We start from the raw sequence: 19,443 nt of genomic DNA on the forward strand, positions 1-19,443 counted from the left end.
AGAAAGGAGGAAAGTTGGGTCACTCTGAAAAGAACAAAAGTGGAGAAATGTTATAAAACTGTATTTTTCACAATTTTTTCTAGAATACTGAAGTCTTTTTTTATGAAAACTACAAGTTAAGGAACAGTCAACACGATTCAAATCAGACAAATACAAAAGCATCAGTCAAAAAGTCCACCCAAAATTAGATTCTCAGAAAATGTATTTTCCTGTATGAGTAATCAACCAGCTAGTTGGAAGAAAAATCTAAACACTTTCTAGTTCTCTAGATAAAAACTACTCAGCAGTTCTTTAAGAGCCATTACCATTAAGCCAAATTGTAGAATTGTATCCAAGAGCTGGAGGCAATGTAGGAAATAAACTGTCACTTTATACCACCGCTACTTGGTGGGCATTGCGGTTTTTTTTCAGATTCTTTTTCTATAGCACAATAATCAAAGGAAAAAACTTACCGTAACACTGGACACAAACTTGATCTAGAATAACTGAAAACTTGGGTGGCAGTGGTGGCAGTGGGTCAAGCTCAATTTTCTTGAAGTCTTCTGGACAATCATTCTTTAAATGACCTTCCCGTTTGCACAAGCTACATACTACTGTAGGAGACTGCATGAACAAAAAGCAAGATTAGTTTTAAAAACTATGGTACTTTAATAAATTGGAGCAACACTTTCATATAACTTATAACAGAACAGAAGCAATATATTTATGCTCTGATACAGCTTGCTTACCTTGCCCTTTGTAAATGCTTGTTTACTGAATTCATAAAAAAGTTCAGATTCTAAGCACTGCTGTACTGCTGTGGTCTCTTCAGAATGGCTTCCCTTCTCAGTATGATATTCTTGACTCAAATTGCTCCTCAGAGGTCCACCTACACTTTCTTTGAATTGTTTCTTTTCATATTTACTAGGGATGGAAAAATCATCTTCTTCCTCTGACACTGCATTATCATCTCCAGATCCAGTATATGTGTTATCTAGTTCAGCTCCAGCTCTAATGGTAGCACTGCATTCTCTCTGATTTAGAAGAGTTTGTGCTTCCTCTTCTTCCTCTTCATCATCTGAGTTAATCATTTGGGATATCTGACTCTGTGCTGAACATAGGAATTTTTGTGGGGATTCATCCAACTCATCAGTACCTTCAGTACTACTATACTCATCAATGTCGATCTTATCATCTGTTATACCACTGCACTCCAAGCCAAATTCATCACTCTCTGTAAGTGCAGTGTGTTGAAAACCTTCTAAGTCTGAAATCCTACATGTCTCTACTTCATGCTCATTCACCATAACAGGGAGTTCTCCACTGTCACTGTCTTCATCAATTCTCTGCTCAGCAGCCAAAATAGTATGCCATTGTCTTTTTTGTTGTTCATGTTCTTCCTCTTCCTCCTCTTCTTCATCTTCATTTTCACTCTCTGTCTCTTCACAACTAGGTTTAAAATCCTCATTATCTCCAGAAATAACTTCCTCAATTATGCAGTCTGAGTCTTCATGGGTAATTCCCAGATGACTTATATCATCAGCCAATTCTTCTTCTGTGAAACTTTCTGAGCCATCACACAGTTTTGAAGGACCAATTTTGTGTTCCCTAGGAATATGTGCATCCTCTGTTATGCTATCTTCTATTATGGCCGTGTTTGTTCTACCAATCAAGTTTTGCAAGTCAGAATCTTCATGCTTCATAGCATCTTTTCCATGGTCCAGCATTTGGGATTTCTCTTCGTTTGCATTTGAAGAGGGTATTTTGCTCCATTTTGCACTTTTTTTGTGAGGCAAGGCAAAATACTTGTAAGTTGCTCTCAGACAGTGAAGAACATACACATACACTAGTTGGCTGTTCAAAGTTCTTGCCACATTCCTTTTGACTGAATATGGGTCTAGTAGAAAGAAGAAGTGAGCCAGCAGTGAAAGAGTTAATTTCTTAAAAGAAGAATACACTTACATCCTTACAGAGTCTGAATTGCTAGTAACTCTTAAATATTGTGTAGGGACACAAGATCTACAAATTGTGCTGAAAACAATCTTTTAGTTCACTTAATTATTTCTGATAATGTTTAAAATAATACTCAATAGAAATATCAAATAGATTTTTTTAAAAAGAATATTCTATTATAACCAGTCCAATATTAAAAATTTCTAAGTTGTAACACTCAACATTAACAGCCAAGTCAGCACCTTACAAAAATTAAAGTTACAGTTCTTTTACGTTTGTTGAGAGATATTTATATACCTTCCACAGCAATGCGCTTTTTAGGCCAGTCCTTTAATTCACGAGACACTGGTTCCTTGAGTCGTATGCTAATAACCAAATCAGCCATATTGAACTCCAAAGCATAGAAACGAAGCAGTTCAAGCCACAGCTGACCAACAGGTGCTGAACACTGCTGACCTACATCAAACACTAAGGGAACCTGTCAATTACAGAACAAAACCTTAAATAATATTTAGTACACAGGTGTTTAACAGTTTTACTGCTACGCTTCCTTTATGTCATCTACAATCTACTGTGGCAGAATTTATCATTGGTTCTTGACTCCTGCAATTGCAATAAAAACTGCAATTAAAAAATTAGAAGATACAGTATAAAGCTTCAAAATTGAAGAGTGCAGCAATGGTAAAGACTAGCATCAGTGATTAATAAAAATTGCTTCTTTAAATGTTTATGCCATAATTCATAGATTTCAAAGAAATAAGCATATCTCATGTCACAGGACAGAATGGATTATACAGCCTGTTTTTCAGCCAAGTCTAGCCTGAATTTTTAACTCTCACAACATGCAATCACATCGTGATACTCTTTCTTACAAAGTTATTATAAGAGGAATAATTTGTAAGAACAGCTCAAAGCAAAGACAAAATATTTTTCATATGCTTAATCTAATTCCAACATAAAACTGGTCCAAGTCTGTAAACTATATTCTCCCAAATAGACTAAAATTCAAGGTCTTATCAAAGAGCTTGAAATTATATCTATTTTCCTGCCAGCTCCTTAGCACCAAGAGCTAAGCACAACAGACCTTGAAGCAAGCAGGTGTGCAATCTCTTAGTTCAGCTCATGGTTTTGAAACATAAGCACAAAACTGAAATAGAAGCTTGTTCTTTTTTGAGAACAGCAGTGTCTGCTGGACTACTACAGAAACAAATTTAAAAGTTCAGACCTTGCCCCTTCTAGGGGAATTTTCTTGTGGCAAATCAGAATCATCAGTGGGGTTATGCTCCCAAACCACAGCATCATTCTTGACTTCTCTCAGATGAAAATTAGTTAATTTGTTTAATGAGAATCCTCCGATCTAGAGGAAACAAAAAAAGAAACATAGAGCTAAACATCACGTGAACTTTAAATTTTAAGTCCCCACACTGCAGTAGACCAAAGTTGAAAAACAGCTGCTCCACATCTAGAATATGCCCCAACCTTTTTGTCTCTTCTCCCAATACTTCTCTACAAAAAAACTCCCAAGAGCTCAGTGTTCTTGGAAGGGTGTGCTGGTGTCCACAACTGAGGAAATACAGACAGTGAGGTGGATTCAAAACTGGATGAATGGATGAATGGCAGATCCCAGAGGGTTGTTATCAGTAGCATGTGGTCTAAACATGGGCTTGTCATTAGGGGTGTCCTACAAGGGTCAATACTGGGCTCGGTGTTGTTTAATTTGTTCAGCAGTGACTGAGACAAAGAGACAGAGGCCTCCTCAGCAGGTCATGATGACACAAAGCTGGGAGCAATAGCAAATACCCCAGAGTGCAGCCTTGACAGGATGGAGAGATGGGCAGAAAAGAACTGTCTGAAATTCAACCAAAGCAAAAGCAGGGTCCTGCACCTTGGGAGGAATAAGGCCAGGCACCAGCACAGGCTGGGGGTGGTTCTGCTGGAAAGCAGCTCTGTGGAGAAGGACCTGAAGGTCCAGGTGGACAGCAAGATGTCCATGATCCAGCAGTGTGCGCTGGTGGCCAAGAAAGCCAATGTTGTCCTGGGGTGCATTGGGAAAAGCATTGCCAGCAGGGCGAGGGGGTGATCCTGTCCTTCTACTCAGCCCTGGTGAGGCACATCTGGAGTGCTGTGTCCAGTTCTGGGCTCCTCAGGACAAGAGAGACATGGAGCTCGTTAAGTGGGTCCAGCAAAGGGCAACAAAGATAATTAAATGACTGGAGCATCTCACTTATGAGGAAAGGCTGAGGAAACTGGGCTTGTTCAGCCTTGAGAAGAGGCCTTGAGAGAGAACCTCATCAATGTCTGAAGGAAGGAAGGGTGTCAAGAGGATGGATCCAGGTGGTGCTGAGCAGGAGGACAAGAGGCAAGGGCAGAAACTGATGCAAGATGTTCCACCTGAGTATGAGGAAGAAATTGAGTCAAGGTACTGTGTGGATGACCAAACACTGGAACTGATTGGCCAGAAAATTCTGTAATTCTGTGTCACGTAACCATTTCTTTGCACATTAGACAACCATAAATATGTATCTTATAATTATATGGCCATATACAACAGGACATTTTTCTCATGCAGTTCAGAAAGTGCATGTGCTTTTGAATGAGTCAGGAATGTAGTAGGTATAATTGCTAACTGAAATGTTCTTGTAATTAGTTAGAGCAAACGGAACATGTGTGCTAAACATAACAAGACACTGTAAGTATAAAAATGGGTGCAATGAATATAATTGAATTGGAATTCAATTATTAGAATTGAATTATTGGAGTTGTATTATGGATTTCAATCCAGAATTGGATTCATTATTGGCATTCATAATACAACTCCTGATGCATTTTGGTTTCTAAACCAAAGAAATACATGCTGTAAACTCCTAATGCGATCCCTTCTGATGGTATGAGTGCACCAGTGTGTTCCCCAACCATGGCCTATTTTTTGGAGAATTAGATGGCAAATTCCAGGATGTTGTTTTGGGATGTAGCTATGTGGATTGACTTCTCAACAGTCTGGAGGAAAGGCTGAAAAAAATGAGGAAGTAAATTGTTGCAAAATGCATTATTCAATTATTCACAGAAGGGGCAACAGAGCACTTAATCCAGTGACTAGGATTGTGAAATGCAACCTTACAGTCAGGCATACTAAAGTTAAGTGTAGTCATTGAATGATGATGAATTCACACATGAATTCACATTTTTAAAACCTGCAGAAATGGCTTGCTTATGGCTTGCTCAGAGGAGCATAGAACTGACAGATTATATACCACCATAGGCAACTGGTCCTCTCATTTATACTAATCAGTGTAATAATACACATACCCATGATCCCAAATAGACTGGCAGAAAGGGCTCTTTCCTCTGTTGTAGAAAGAAAATAACCATTAAAGCGAACACATAAGGTGACAAGCCTCCCTCTTCAGGACGATCAACACAGCATAACTGTAAAAACAAATTGTACAGCCATTAAAGCTTCAAGTGATACTATGAAAAATATTGTTCTAATTACTGTTCAGAAGTCACATTGAATACTACAGAAACTCAGATATCTTTGAGCTCTTACCAGATGCAATTTTTTCTCAAGGCCTGCATATTCACTGCAGTTATGGTATGCCATGCTACCATAACATTTTCAGTGTAAGAGCCATAGGACACAGACTGGCAAAACAGACAGCATAGACCACATTTGCAAAAAATGATAGCTCCTTCTGCATAGATACAGTAGTCTTTCAATTTTTGATATTTTAATTGCAGACACAACAATTTCAAAAGTTATGTTAATTCCCAAGGTTGTTTTCATCTACAATAGAGGCAAACAGTTTTTTCATTTTTTTGAGAAACTAGCAATTCCATCTCCTATACATTCCTCTGACTGGTTTGGTAATGGAGCAGGATACTTACAGTCTGCATTCCACTGAATGAAGCAAAAATTCCATTTTTGAAATTTAGTGGAACATTATCACACAAAAATGTACATTTTATATATTATACTATTATTGATTTATAAAAACTTATGTCCTTATTTCAACTGTTTTTCAAGGGCTGTTTCAACAATCATTTTCTAAACGATAACTACAGGCATAATATCAAAGTTAATTCAATATTTATTCACAGATAAGGGAGTACAAATGACTCTCACCTTTGCCCAGTACCTGAAGGCAATCACTAAAGGTACAATAGTAGGTTCCAGCTTTCCAAGTGTAGCCAAATGGTTTGTTGTCAGACAAGCATTCTCATTCCCTGCACTCACTTTACAAATAAGGCCACTAAAATCCAAAAAGAAATGAAAGATCTTTAAGGTTTTGTAACATCCATAGATCAGAAAACACCTCACAGAACAGTGTAGCAGAAGGCTGTAGGGAAAGACTTGACAGCCTCTCAAAGACAGCATCTCTGCATGAAAAGCAGCATGCAATACTAATTAGATTTATAATTAGGTTGAGAATATGTGATTATAATTTTCTGTACAAGTGTTTTAAGATACAATTCAAATTTAAGTTTTTTCTAATATTAATTTACTGAATTGAAAAAGTTACAGTGCTCATTTCCTTCATGAAACAAAAATGTCTTCCCACACCATACCCACCATCAAACAGTTTCTATGCTGTTTTCACATAACATAAAATATTTTTAAACACCAAAAAATCAAGGTAGCACCAAATAACTGGTAATATTTTTATCAGTAGCTGTTCATAGAATGTTTCATGAATCTTAATTGACATTCATCAAATGGGCAAAATAAAATATTTTTCACTTTTCTCAAAATACAAGCGAAGCTAAGCAAACTGTTCTTATCCTTACAGAAATCTATAATTTAATATGGTATCTACTCTACCTATAAGAAAGGAAAGTTTCTGCTTAAGCAATAATCCCAAATGGAAGGGTAAGGGTACATGCTGGAAGCCATAATGGTTGAAGGGGTTGGGAAATACACAGCTGAGGACAGAACAACCCTTACCCTCTTATTCTAGGCTAGGAATGACTTGCCCATGAGTGTTAGTTTGTGTTTCAAGATCCATGGAACTGTAATAATTTAGTACAGAAAGGTCATTTATCAGGTGGTAATATAATTTACATTGCTATATACTATTAGAACACACAAAGTGACAACCGAGACCTTTGCTTTTCTCTGCACACCACCACTGGTACTCTAGCATGGAAATCTGCATCAACTTCCGTAAAAGATTCTAAATGGGAAAAAGAAAAAGAAGAAACCACATTAAGCATGATGTTGATAAAAAATACGTTGAACTGGATGCAACTAGAGGAGTACAGGTAGAATTTCAGCTTCTGATATAATGACTTATATTGAGAAAAATAAAGTACATGTGATAGGAAGAATATGGTCTATACATGAAGGACTGTTAGGAAAATACTGAGAAAAACCAGAACTTTTCAAAATTCATATATATACAGCAGGTAAAATTAAGGAGGTATATTTTTGTTAAGAGCTGGCTTCAGTAATTGAGGCATGCAGAGAGACCTACAACACCTATGGAACAATATTAGTGTGAAAAATAAAAAAAAAAAACAACAGTGTTACATCACTACTATATAGAAAGAAACTTTTCCCTGGTTATCTGACAATCTTTTATGTAAATATAGAACAGGCTTTCCTACATGATATCCTTTTGCTATGCTTTTTCTCTTTTTTTCCTTATTCTTTATATCATTCAGCTGTCAGCCCCCCTAGTCCCTTCTCTTAGTGGTGCTGATTTGATCCAAACTAGACTTAATTTTTGATAAACTACGGTTTCACTGGGCCAGGAGGGGAGGAAACTGTCAAACAATTTTAGATACTTTACTCAAAAATTCTGAAATGACAATATTTTTGTGATATTACTTAGCCAACTGGACACCTAATTTCACTGAAAATTATCTTGCTTTTGTAGCTGAGGTACATCAAACATTTAATACTCTATTCTTGTATCTTCTCACTCACAGAGAAGACTCTGCACAACATGTTAATGCAAATATTACTTGCTTTTGTGATACAACAGTGATCCTAATTTCTTATGAGATCTGGGTCTTCTTCCTCTAATCAAACTTAAAAATAACCCCATTCTCAAAGACCATAATGGTCCAGATAATAAAATGCACATATAATGATGGTGGGGATGCCACTGCGAAAATCTAGGTCAGTAAACATACATGTTTTGAATCATATGGTGTGGTTTCCCATCTGTGGGCATAAAGCAAGGCAAGAAAACAGTGAAGCTACTTTTTGCAATCTGCATTTAAAAATAATAGAGTTTTCTTCCCCCCTGCCCAATATTTTCATTTTTTTTCTTGTCTGCATATGCTTGAATTGGTTTGAGTTAGGGCAGTTTCTTAAAGGATCTTAAACTTTATTTCCTTGTATTAATGCGCAGAGCTAAGCTATCTGAAAAAAACCCACGTGCCTGTATGCAGTCATCAAGGCCATCATGTGCACTGACAGACACGTGCAGGTAATTACAGGAAAAGAGACCACAATGTGAAAGTACATTACTGGGTTTCTGTTATGTATGCTAAAGAACTTTGGCTGCTTTCTGTACAAGGCATGGCTAATAGAGCAGGTGGGGAAGGACAGCAGAGTCTACCTCACGTGTAATGACATCTTCACTCATAATGTAGAAGAAAGCCTCCCTAGAAATTTCTCACATCATCAAAAATAAGAGGACTTCAGCCCTTGTAATAATGAATGTCAAACCAAAAGTAGTTTTCCTAATGTATTCTTTTCTGCAGTATTATTCAGTCTCATATCTTTCTAAAAAACAAATAGCATGTGATACACCTGCTCAGCAGAGGTGAAATTCAACAATACTAAACAGGAATAGTTTAATGAAATTGACAAGGCAGCAATTTTTTCTTACCACTGTTCTGGAGACTTTCTTGCACAAGTAAGAGAACATCTGGTTGAGTCATCTGTCAATAAAAGGAATAAAGCTGGTTTTGTATCAACCACCTGTCAAGAAAGTGATTTTCTACAACTCAAATTTAAAACCACCTCTACGTGTACTTCACTATTATTAAGTTGCATCAAAAGGAACAGGAGCTCTGCTTGCTTTGAAGGAAATTGTTCCTGAAGTTTTTACCTCTATCAAAGATTTGGTTATGGTAAGAAAACCCCCACCAACAGAATTATTGTTTCAGTGTGCTTAAATATGACTGCATTCTGACACAGCGGACCTACATCATGTTAAAGACTGGAATTATGGCTTTTTAGAATTCTTTGCACTTTATGAACTTAGATCATTCTCGGTTTCCTAAAGGAAATGTTAAATTCTAACAATGTGACTGCCAAATCAACTACAGAATGAGTAAGTTTAAGTATGCAATCATGTCCTTAATTCCTTTTCAACGTTCAAGCACAGAGACGCATAAAACCAATTAACATGACAAATAAAAACCTTAAATTACTCCACATACAAATAACCATGAGGTTTCATGGCTCAGATATAACCTAGTAGTCCAAATGTGCATATGTGAATATATCAGTACAAAACCAGGATCAGTACTGAAACAAAATCACAGAAGTGTTATTTTTTCCAGCTGTTAGAGAATATAAATAATCATCTGTCTCAGAGGATTGCTAGAGTACAGATGTTTTAAGTGTTTTCAGAAGAAGTTTCAACAAAACACAAAGATGTATTACACTGCCTGATGACTACTGTTCTATGAAGAATGTTATTTTAAGACCAGACTGCCTCTGTTTTACCCAAGGGGCTTTTATAAAAAGTGTTACTACCACACTATAAAAACATATTTACAATATAGTCTACATGAAGATGCAAAACCCCAAAAAACCACATTCAAAACCACTAACACATACTTAATAAAATGGCCTTACTTACATTGGCAGGAAACTGGGTATCTATGTTTAAGTCTGAAGTTTTGAAGCCAAATCTGCTATAGGAGGAGCCATATAATCTTAATGAACACTCTGCAACAAAAAGAATTATACTTCATTTACACTATGCCTAACTCTAAGTCTGTAGCTACTTACAGCATTGCTAATAGATCTTAAACCTACACCTGGTTTTGGTAAGCACAGGAAAAGAAAAAAGGTCTTCAAAGCCCTGAACTGTTACTAAATCCTGCCTCCCATGCTATTGTTGGTAAAGGCTTATCATGAAGGTCAAATCTTTCCCACATCCTTTTTATCTTCACTTTTTACTACAGGCCTGTTTGGGTCACGAAGACCATTGCAATTTAATTCTGGAACAGGTTTATATTGCTACATCAAGTTGTTCAACCGACTAGTAACTAAACATGCTGTTTTAGAATTTAGAGAGCCAAGGTTTTTAATTCAGTTTTCATTTCATAAGCTGTTGGGGATTTTTTTTGGTTGATTTCTTTTTTGTTCAGTTTTTGTTGTTATTTTGCTTTTAATAAGTTGGCATATCTAGCACTTAAATTGCAAATAATACCTGGCAATTTTTGACGCAGCAAGTTTTCCATCATTGTTTTAATGTTAAGCCTTTCTTCTAGATCTTCATTACTTAAGCCAAACTCCTGCACAACATTTTCAATAGCAACACCAATAGCTTGTATCTGGGAAGGCGTTGGAGGAGGAAGAGCAGTCAGCAGTTCTTCTTCTTGCTTTTCCTTTCAAGATAAGACCAATGTTTTAATGAGTTTTGTGAGTTGCTTTACATACTAAAATGAATGCCAACAACTCATCCCATGTAATACCACCACCACAAATTTTCCAGGTAATGTAGATAATTGGAAGCAATAAAGAATCTGATACTCCAGGAGGCTTCAGTAACATTCAGAGATATATATATGTATATGTATTTGGCACATTTAAAAAAAAATTCACCAATTCTTTCAACACCTATGAAGTGTGAAAAGGCAGGAGCTAAAGAGGAAGAAACAGAAAATCTGCATAAGACATATTTTTGTCCACTTCAAGCTGAGAAAGTAGAAGATTTAAAAAAAAAAGGTAAAATTGATGTTATGCTGGAAGTCATTTTGAAGCTTATGCTCAAAACAAACCTATTTCCTTTACATATAAACAAATCTGTAATACTCCACAGGTGCTTAATTTTTGCAGTATTTCTGAACTGAAATATTAATTCTGACATATAAGCTATAACTTCTAATTCTTCCATACCAACTTTATTTGCTTATTCCTACTGCTCATTGCAAAGTCCAGGTCCCAAGCTTACTGTTTTCATTAGTATCACTATACAACAGATTTTAAAAAGATTGAAACATGGTAAAAGCTAAATGTGGAATGGTTTTAAAAGTAGTGCAGTTTAATAATTTTAATGGGGTAACAAAGGTTTCATTAAACTACAATTTATACTTTTTTCTTGTGCTAAACTCACCTTTAAGCTTTTCTTGTGTCTTTTTTCTTTAATATGCTTATGAGCAAAAGCCACTGACTCAATCAGAACATCACACAACTTGCAGGTATATTTTGCTGATGGGAAGTTTCGAGGTTGCTAAAACAAAGATAGTAAAAAAACACCCCTAAAATAGATATAAAAGTACTATTTTCACTTCATTCAGTACTCTCGCTAAGTTCAATGGATTAACTCTGAAACGTATACTCACTCACTTTAGCTTTCTTCACTTCTTATTTGCCATCAAAAAGTTTGCACATCAAATATAATGTCAGAGAATGATATCATAACAATCACACCCAACACCTTATCTTTTACAGGAGAAAATACCCAATGCCCATGGAAGAATATATTAATTGAAGAAACAACTACTCCAGCAATTTAATTAAGATCTGATGTAATTTCAAGAACTAAAGGAGCAGCCATTTTTTTGAGCTTGAACTGTTAGCAATGTTTTAGCAAAAAACCCCAAAAGGAAAACCCTCTTTTTTCTACCATTCATTAACAGCAATATCGTTACTTAAATTCTGTAACTAAACTTTCTAGCTACAACTACAGATATTGCTCAAAGTGTACCATCTAGAATATACAAAAGTGCAAAAAATAGGAGAGGTCTATCTGTACAAGTAAAGACAGCAGCACCTTCTTCAGTCTATAAATGTAGTCTCGTTTCAAGCGTTCTTCAGCTTGCTGCAGTCCCAGAAGTTCTTTTGCTGACAGCACAGATTCATCTATGACTGGATCTTCCACTTCATCATGATCACACTCATCTTTTTTAGTTCTTCTCAATTTTCTTGGTTTTCTAAGCTTCTTCATTTCTTATAAAGAATTATGAGAGGAAACGTCAAATAACTGCAGATTGCCACACAGCATTTAATATTTTTTTCCTTAATTAACATTCTACTTACTTGAGAGTCAAAGAAAGCACAATGCACCTACCTGGTTTGGTTTCACAATTTGTCCTGTGCAAGTTGGATAATGATAAGTGTATATTAGTATCACAATCTATAGTACCTTTGTCGCAAACTACAAATAACTAAATTAATTTGTTCCACTGAAGAAAATTACCTTATTTAGATACTTCTGTTAAAACTGGCAAAAAAAAAAAAATAGAACTAAATGCATTAGATACACCTGTATGTCATTACACCTATAATATAGAATATGTCCAAAGATTTTGGGATGCCTGGCTAGGCTTTGGTAGGCAAATAAACTAGACTAAAAGTATGACAGAATTAAAAAGTGTAGTCCAATCTGAATGATTTATATGACCTAGTAGCACTCTGGTATGGCACTGTTGTGGTTTAGCTCATATATGACAATTTATTAACAAAGAATTATTACCAGTGATAATGTAATTTACCTTTCAGCTAAACCAGTATATGGATTACTACTACCTTCACAATATTAAATAAACAAGTGGAAAAAAGTAAGCACCACTGCTGGCTACAGAGTGTAAAGAAATGGACTTGCTAAGTATGTGCACATTGCTTTAATAAAGATGTAAAACTGTCATCATTATTATAATAGTAAGCCTTAAAAAGCTTGTTGTGTTTACAGCAAAAGGTCTGGAACAAATTAAGCTAAATACCACTTCTACTTTTAAGCAAATTTTTGAAGTAGAAGCTGCTATTGACCCAAAGACAATAACAGATGTAAAATTCATCTCAGGAATAAATATACACATCAGATTTTCACACCTTGCCTTTCACTTGTACAGCTATACAGGATGTCCCAATGCCTGGGATTTCTAAAGTTCCCTTCTTCTAAGGAAGTTTATGCCACTTCCTTAGACTCCCAAACTTTTATCATAGCATGAGGATTTAATTTGTAGTAATTAAAAAAAGCAAAAAAAGAAACCTCCTCTTCCAAATACCTTTAAAAAATTTCTTTCTCATGACCACAATTTTTGTCTCTAATGATTGGCAAAAGGGTAGCAACAGAGTTGTGTATTTGTGACCAGTTATTTGATTCAGTTCACTATGCAGCATGCATGTATTAGTGGTGTAAACAGTATCAGGGCAAAGATGGTAATATAATTTCTTTCTTTCAGCAGTAGCACAAGTTTAAGCAGCAATAAAGAGAGTTTAGGCCTAACAGAGTGTAGAAGCAGTACTCCAAAGGAATCTCTAGGGAGCAGAAATAGAAATCTGAACTTCTGAACCTTCCCCACATGCTACATTTTTGCATCGACACTTCTGCTCAAATTCCTAAGATGGGCCACATCTGTTTCACTACATTTTTTAACTAATCAGTGTGGATAGAACCTGGAGGTATATCAATGTTTTCACAGAAAAGCCTGTGACAACTACCTACTTATCAATTATTTCAGTAGCCAGCAAGTAACTTAAAAAAAATTTACAAACTAAATAAATACTTCTAATATTTGGTAGGTACAACAGTGACAATCTAATTATAGGTTAATGATTAAATAAAGTACTAAAGACTAGTGTCTCAGAGATTTGGTAAACTTCCTTATGAGCTACAATAAAAAAAGACATGAAGGCAATAAAAAGTACAACTGCACAAAATATTTCAAGTAAATGCTAGAAGAAACATTTTCAGTAATTTTGCTACTTGACACAGAACTTCTGAAGGGACCTCAAGAGGTGAGCTATGCTATGCCTGTGCTTCACAGCAGGATGAAACGAACTCTGTCAAATCTGAGCAATGCTCACCTAACCTGTTCTTAAAGGCCTTCAAGTACCTTTTCCATGAGCTGTCCAGACAACCTCTCCAGAACCTCCCTAGCTTTACCTTTAGAAACTTGACCTTTATTCCTCATCTGAATCTTTCTTGCTCAATTTTAGGCCCATTGCTTTGTGTCCCATCTACTGGAAAGAAACAATATAGTTTACTACATCAGCTTTTTACAGCTTCCTACACAGACGATTGTTAATATGCCTCCCTACCCTCTTCATTTTGCAGAAATATTGAGCATTGTTTACAGTTTGAATAGCTTCTGTTTCCTACATATCTTGACAACCTTCTTGCTTTTCTTTGCACGGCTTCCATTTTATTCATACAAGTGGGGTGTCAAAACTAGATGGAGGACTACTCAGAAAAAGGGGTACTTCAGACTGTGAGCCATTTTTCATGTCTCACCACCCCATGATAATGACTACTCATTATCATCTTCTGATTCACTATCATTTCAGATCCTTCTCCAAAAAAAATATTACTTTATGGTAACTTTTCCTCCTTTATTTGTACAGCTAATATTCCTCCTTAAACAACGGCATTTACATATCCTTTGTATTTCATCCTATATGTAGGTCATTTCTCCAACTGTGCAAAGTTATTTCAATCGACCTTCCTGCTTTCCAGCATTCCATTCCTACCAGCTCCACAGCATATTCAATTTTCAGAGCACACTATTAATAGGTCTGCTGTCTTCATTCATCATTGCAGTAGTATAACAAACATTGAATGGAATAGAATCCTCACTCACTAGATGTTAATTCACTACTTTCTTTAACTGATAAAATCTTCAGTAGTTTCTGAGTATAGTTACCTAATTAGCTCTGCAAGTCTCTTACATTAATTGAATCCAGACAATTTTCCACTAGTTTACTTACAGAACTGTCACATAAGAGTATCCAAAGTAGTACAGTACTAGTACAAGCAACACCTACCAACTGCCTTTCCCATGTCCACAGGGGACTGATGCCTATTTTAAATAAAAAAATTAGGGCTTGGCATACCTTTAGTAAAAAATGCATACTTACTACTTCTTATCTTTGTTACCTTTCAAATGCTTACAGTATATTATTTGTTCCAAATCTGACCCCCAAGATTTAAACTGCACACCAATTATTTTAATTCCTCTTTTAAGAGACACATGCCCATTCCTGTAATCGGTAGCTCACTTCTCTTAAGTTCTCAAGTATAATTGCCAGTGGTTCCAAAAATCTATTTTGGTGAGTTCCTGAAGTTTCACAGAAAAAAGTCCATTACATCCAGTAAAAGAAGAAACTGAAGAAAACTTTAACTGAAGAAAAAATTTGTGAAAACATCCTGCTCTCTCCTCATGAGAGAGATGAGGTTGAGCTGTGTCCAGCTTACTTCTAACAATGAGAGACCCTGGGAATCTGTTCGCAGTTTCTTTTTAGTGACAGCTAGTATCACAGGAAAGGACATTTAATTGCTGGACTTCCTAGTGTCAACCAGCCAGAGCTCTTCTTCTCAGCAGAGGGTCTGATCACTATTGTCTTTGGCTCCCACTCAAATAAAATAAGACAGGTTTCTTGTCAACTGGCATTCCATGCTAGCAGCATCACACACACGTTATATTCTCTATATTATTTAAGCTTCCTTTTTCTGCTTTACTTGCATTCAATGAAAATACTATTGTATCAATCACTTCACCCTCCCTTAGGCTGTTGTTCCTGACATTTCAATGCTTTGGGTTTGTACTCTGAGTATTAGTACCAACTGCTCACAGGGAAGTTAAATATATATGAAGAACTAGACTCATGTTACTGCTGTACTGAGTTCTCACAACACTGACACGGCATTGCTTTCAATCTTCAACACATTGTTAAAGACCTCATTGGTAGCTCCAAAAATCTGACCCTGTTATCAGCTTAATTGAAAGATCTCTCACCAGCCTTGACAGATCCATCAAATTGTATGGGAAAAACAACAAACAGGGACACTACACAGATGCTGCAATCTACTAACTCCTATCACTCACAGGCTAAACTATAAAGACAACACAATCTATAAAACAAGTTCTGTATTATTTGCTGTAACAATTTGTCTGAAGTGCTAGAAGTACAGAACAGTCAATAGTTTGCAATACATGACAGAACAAAACCACTTTTTTGCTTTAATAGTGAATCTTGAAATTTTACTTTTCAGTAACACATGTAGTAGCTATGCAAAACAAAAAAATGTGATTACCAGAACTTCCTTTCTGCATGTCTGGCACATCTTTGCTCATTAAATCTGCCTGAAGTTGTCGTCTTACATTTCTGTTTCCAGAACCTTCAACCTCGTGAAAAGAGTCCTTTCTTGTCCTGCCATGCCCAGGAATCCAGGCAGCAGAACGGTACTCTCTCCAGGTGTCAGAAGTACCATGGTGATCATCAGATCCCCACTTCTTCATGTGGTCTCTTTGGATATCATTTAACTTTGACCCTTGACAGTAAGCTGTGTTTTTGAGTGAATTTGGGCTACTCAAAACACTTCGTGGCCCTCGCCTGGGACTGCTTCCATAATGACCTGGAGATCCCTTTTTCTTTTGCAGGCTGGTATCTATTTTATTGCTACAGCCACTTCCATATTCATCCATGACTTGGTAGTCTCTCTGTAAGGGACTTTCTTTTAATTCTTCTGGATACAAAGTTTCCTGTCCCTTATTTTGTTTGGCAAAGCAAGGTTTTGCAGCATCTCCCATGGTTATTGCTGTTCAATTCAGCGATTCCCACCTAGAAATCAAAAAGTTAAAAGCTGTATTTTAAAATCAATCAAGGAATGAACACTGGGTATTAACTGCTATGGAAATCTCAACAATCAAAGCCCTGGCTTAAACCAAGGCAAGAAAAGGCACTCCAAAACTCAGCTAGGTCTCTTGTCTTAGTATGTCTTAACACCTGTGGGTGGCTTATAAAATGTAGAGACGGCCTATGGCTTTTCCAGGCCCTAGGGTCTTTAGAACAGATATAAAATTTTAAGAGTCTAAATCAGCCTCAGCTTAGCACAGGAAAGCTTTGGAAGAATGGCTGAAGGAGGCAAAAAAGGACGGAAGGATGGCCCCAAGGCCATTCTACATATCAGAATATTCTTCTTTGCCTACAGTAGACACAGTTCACCTTGTTAAGAATGAAAATTGTGATCATCAGAAGACAGGCAGATGCGAAGTTAAGTTGCAATATAGTTATGAGGCAAGTATAATACAGTGACTTAGAAACAACGTGCTCTCCTGCACATTTTAGGCAGACCATCACTCAGTATTAAGCACTCCTATTTCATATTATTTTAGCATTGTCTAAAACATCTAGACCACTGAATTGCTTGCACATCCATCCCCCTTTCTTTGGTTACCTCCATTTTCTTAATGCAAAACACTCCCCCAGAGGTCTAACTCCAATGTTATCAATAAACCATGTGGACTGTGAAAAGGAAACTACAGGAAGAGACTATGTAAAACATGTTAAGTGGCAGTGGTCTTCTCAACACTGAGTATTTTATGATTTAAATATAGACACATACAACCAAACAAAACAGATTTTCTCTTTCAAAATACACATATATTCTCAAGGATGCAGATAAAACTGTAAAGAGCATTTTCAAGCACCTAAATATCACAAAATGTCCTTCTGTTACCATTAATATGGGAGTAGGGTCCCTGATTTTTCACATTTTAATTTTTTTTAAGTTCTGCAGGCCACAAAGGCACTCTTAAGAAACTCAGTGTCTGCATTTTACTGAGGCTTTTAGTGTTTATGACCCTCTTAAAATGAAGGTAGTTTTTTGGTCCCACACAAGCAACAAAACGAACAGGATTCCTGTCCTAAAGAACAGTATTTTACCCAGTTATGTACATCTCTGGAAATGAAGCTGCTCCAACTAAGAGCGGAAAGAAAAGTTTCAAACGCACGAAGTGCACTTGCTTCCCATTTTAGGCAAGAAACGCTGTCAAACCCGAATTTCAGAGTGACCTAAACCCAGCCTGTTTTAGAGTCATCCCCAGCAGCAACGCCCTGCCGCCAGGCTGGATGGCGACACGTCCCTGCACGGGAAGGAAACAGAAAAGTCAAAGTTTACGTTCGTCTCCGGCTCCGGACCGCGACTGGAGGTGCGAGCCTGGTGTGAGCAGGGGGCTGCCCTGGGGGGTCAGCGGCGTCGCAGACGGGCAGGACACGGCTGCCAGCGGGGCCTGCAGCATCGGGCAGCGCCGCCCAGGCTGCCGGCGGGACCCAGGCGCAGGTGTCGGGATACCGGCACAGGGAACACACTACGGCAGGCGGGCCAGGGCTCCCTTGCCGCCACGCTGCAGCTCCCGACTCACTCCTCCTCCGCCTCCCACAGGCTAACGAGGGTCCCTGGCCCCCTCCTGTCGAGCCCCGACTCCGGTGGAGGGACTGCGGCGCAGCATAACCCAAACCTGCCGCCTCAGCCGGACACAGCCCGCGAGCAGAGGGGCCGCGGCAGGGCCAGGCACGAGGGGACCGAGAGATGTAGGGAGGGAGAGAGGGACGAAAAGGGGCGAGCGAGGGGCACAGGCCGCCGGCGGACACCGCCCGCCGCCGGGAAAGGCCTCGGCCCGCCGCCGGCCGCCAAGAGAAGGGCACTCACCGCCCGCTACCGCCGGGCCGCCCGCCGCCCAGAACTCGCCATTGTGGCGCGACGGAAGCGGCGCTGCTCCCCCGGCGCGCCCGACTCACGCGAGGCTTCCGGCAGAGCGGGCCCGCCCGCCGCGCCCGGTGGCGGGGCGGGACAGGGCCGGGCGCGGGGGTGGAGCCGGCCCGGCGGGCCTGGAAAGCGGGTGTGGCCGAGCGCCGACGTGTTGCGTAGGGTCTTCCCTTAAACCTCCTGTCAAGGTGACTCCACCACCTCCCTGGGCAGGCCGTTGCCGCGTCTAATCACCCTTTCTGTGAAGAAACTACTCCTGATGTACAACTTGAATCTCCCCTACCTCAGCTCGAGGCTCTGCCCTCTTCTCCTGGCACCTGATGTTGTGAAAAGAGGCCGACCCCCACCTGGCTGCACCCTCCCTTCAGGCAGCTGTAGACTGCAAAGAGGTCTCCCCTGAGACCGCTCCAGGCTAAAACACCCGCAGCTCTCTCAGCCGGGAGTGGTGCAGGACTTGTGCTCCAGACTCTGCTGCCTCAGGCCTGCACAGGTACATGGCCCTTCTCTGGACAGGCTCCAGCACCTCAATGCCCTTGCAGTGAGGAGCTCAAATATGAACACAAGATTTGAGGGGCGGCCCCACCAGTGCGGAGTACAGGGGGACAATCACTGCCCTGGTCCTGCTGGCCACACTTGCTGATAGAGGCTAGGAAGCCATTGATCTTCTTGGTCATTGAAGAGGTGAATAATGTAAATTGCAGTTATCTCCCAGAAAACAAGTTTAATTTACTGGCTAATTTACTGGCCTAATTTGCTGGCTTGTTGAGAAGGGTCTCTTTCTACCATGCTTTTGAATTCATATTTATGAAAAAGAGGGACTCTTAATAAGCCT

General features: G+C 38.6%; 1 protein-coding gene across 3 annotated transcripts in view; it reads right to left on the bottom strand.

Annotated features, from left to right (window-relative positions):
- The window catches only part of TUT7 (terminal uridylyl transferase 7), a 33,341-nt gene extending 14,722 nt beyond the window's left edge, over window positions 1–18,619 (bottom strand). Inside the window, exons 1-14 of one of the 3 annotated variants that reach the window (XM_036403295.2) lie at window positions 18,555–18,619; window positions 16,158–16,684; window positions 11,895–12,070; window positions 11,235–11,351; window positions 10,329–10,506; window positions 9,753–9,841; window positions 8,772–8,823; window positions 7,034–7,103; window positions 6,056–6,182; window positions 5,239–5,358; window positions 3,158–3,289; window positions 2,230–2,410; window positions 729–1,876; window positions 453–603 (exon numbers count right to left, since the gene is read on the bottom strand). In XM_036403295.2, coding sequence (XP_036259188.1) covers window positions 453–603; window positions 729–1,876; window positions 2,230–2,410; window positions 3,158–3,289; window positions 5,239–5,358; window positions 6,056–6,182; window positions 7,034–7,103; window positions 8,772–8,823; window positions 9,753–9,841; window positions 10,329–10,506; window positions 11,235–11,351; window positions 11,895–12,070; window positions 16,158–16,653 — 3,037 coding nt within the window. In that variant the 5' untranslated portion in view covers window positions 16,654–16,684; window positions 18,555–18,619. Of the gene's footprint in view, window positions 1–452; window positions 604–728; window positions 1,877–2,229; window positions 2,411–3,157; window positions 3,290–5,238; window positions 5,359–6,055; window positions 6,183–7,033; window positions 7,104–8,771; window positions 8,824–9,752; window positions 9,842–10,328; window positions 10,507–11,234; window positions 11,352–11,894; window positions 12,071–16,157; window positions 17,710–18,023; window positions 18,535–18,554 lie in introns of those variants that run through there. The other 2 variants (XM_036403296.2, XM_054517923.1) reach the window with 2 other exon arrangements.
- Between the last annotated feature and the right edge of the window lie 824 nt (window positions 18,620–19,443).

Source organism: Molothrus ater, chromosome Z, assembly GCF_012460135.2.
Source record: "Molothrus ater isolate BHLD 08-10-18 breed brown headed cowbird chromosome Z, BPBGC_Mater_1.1, whole genome shotgun sequence".
Taxonomy (NCBI): domain Eukaryota; kingdom Metazoa; phylum Chordata; class Aves; order Passeriformes; family Icteridae; genus Molothrus; species Molothrus ater.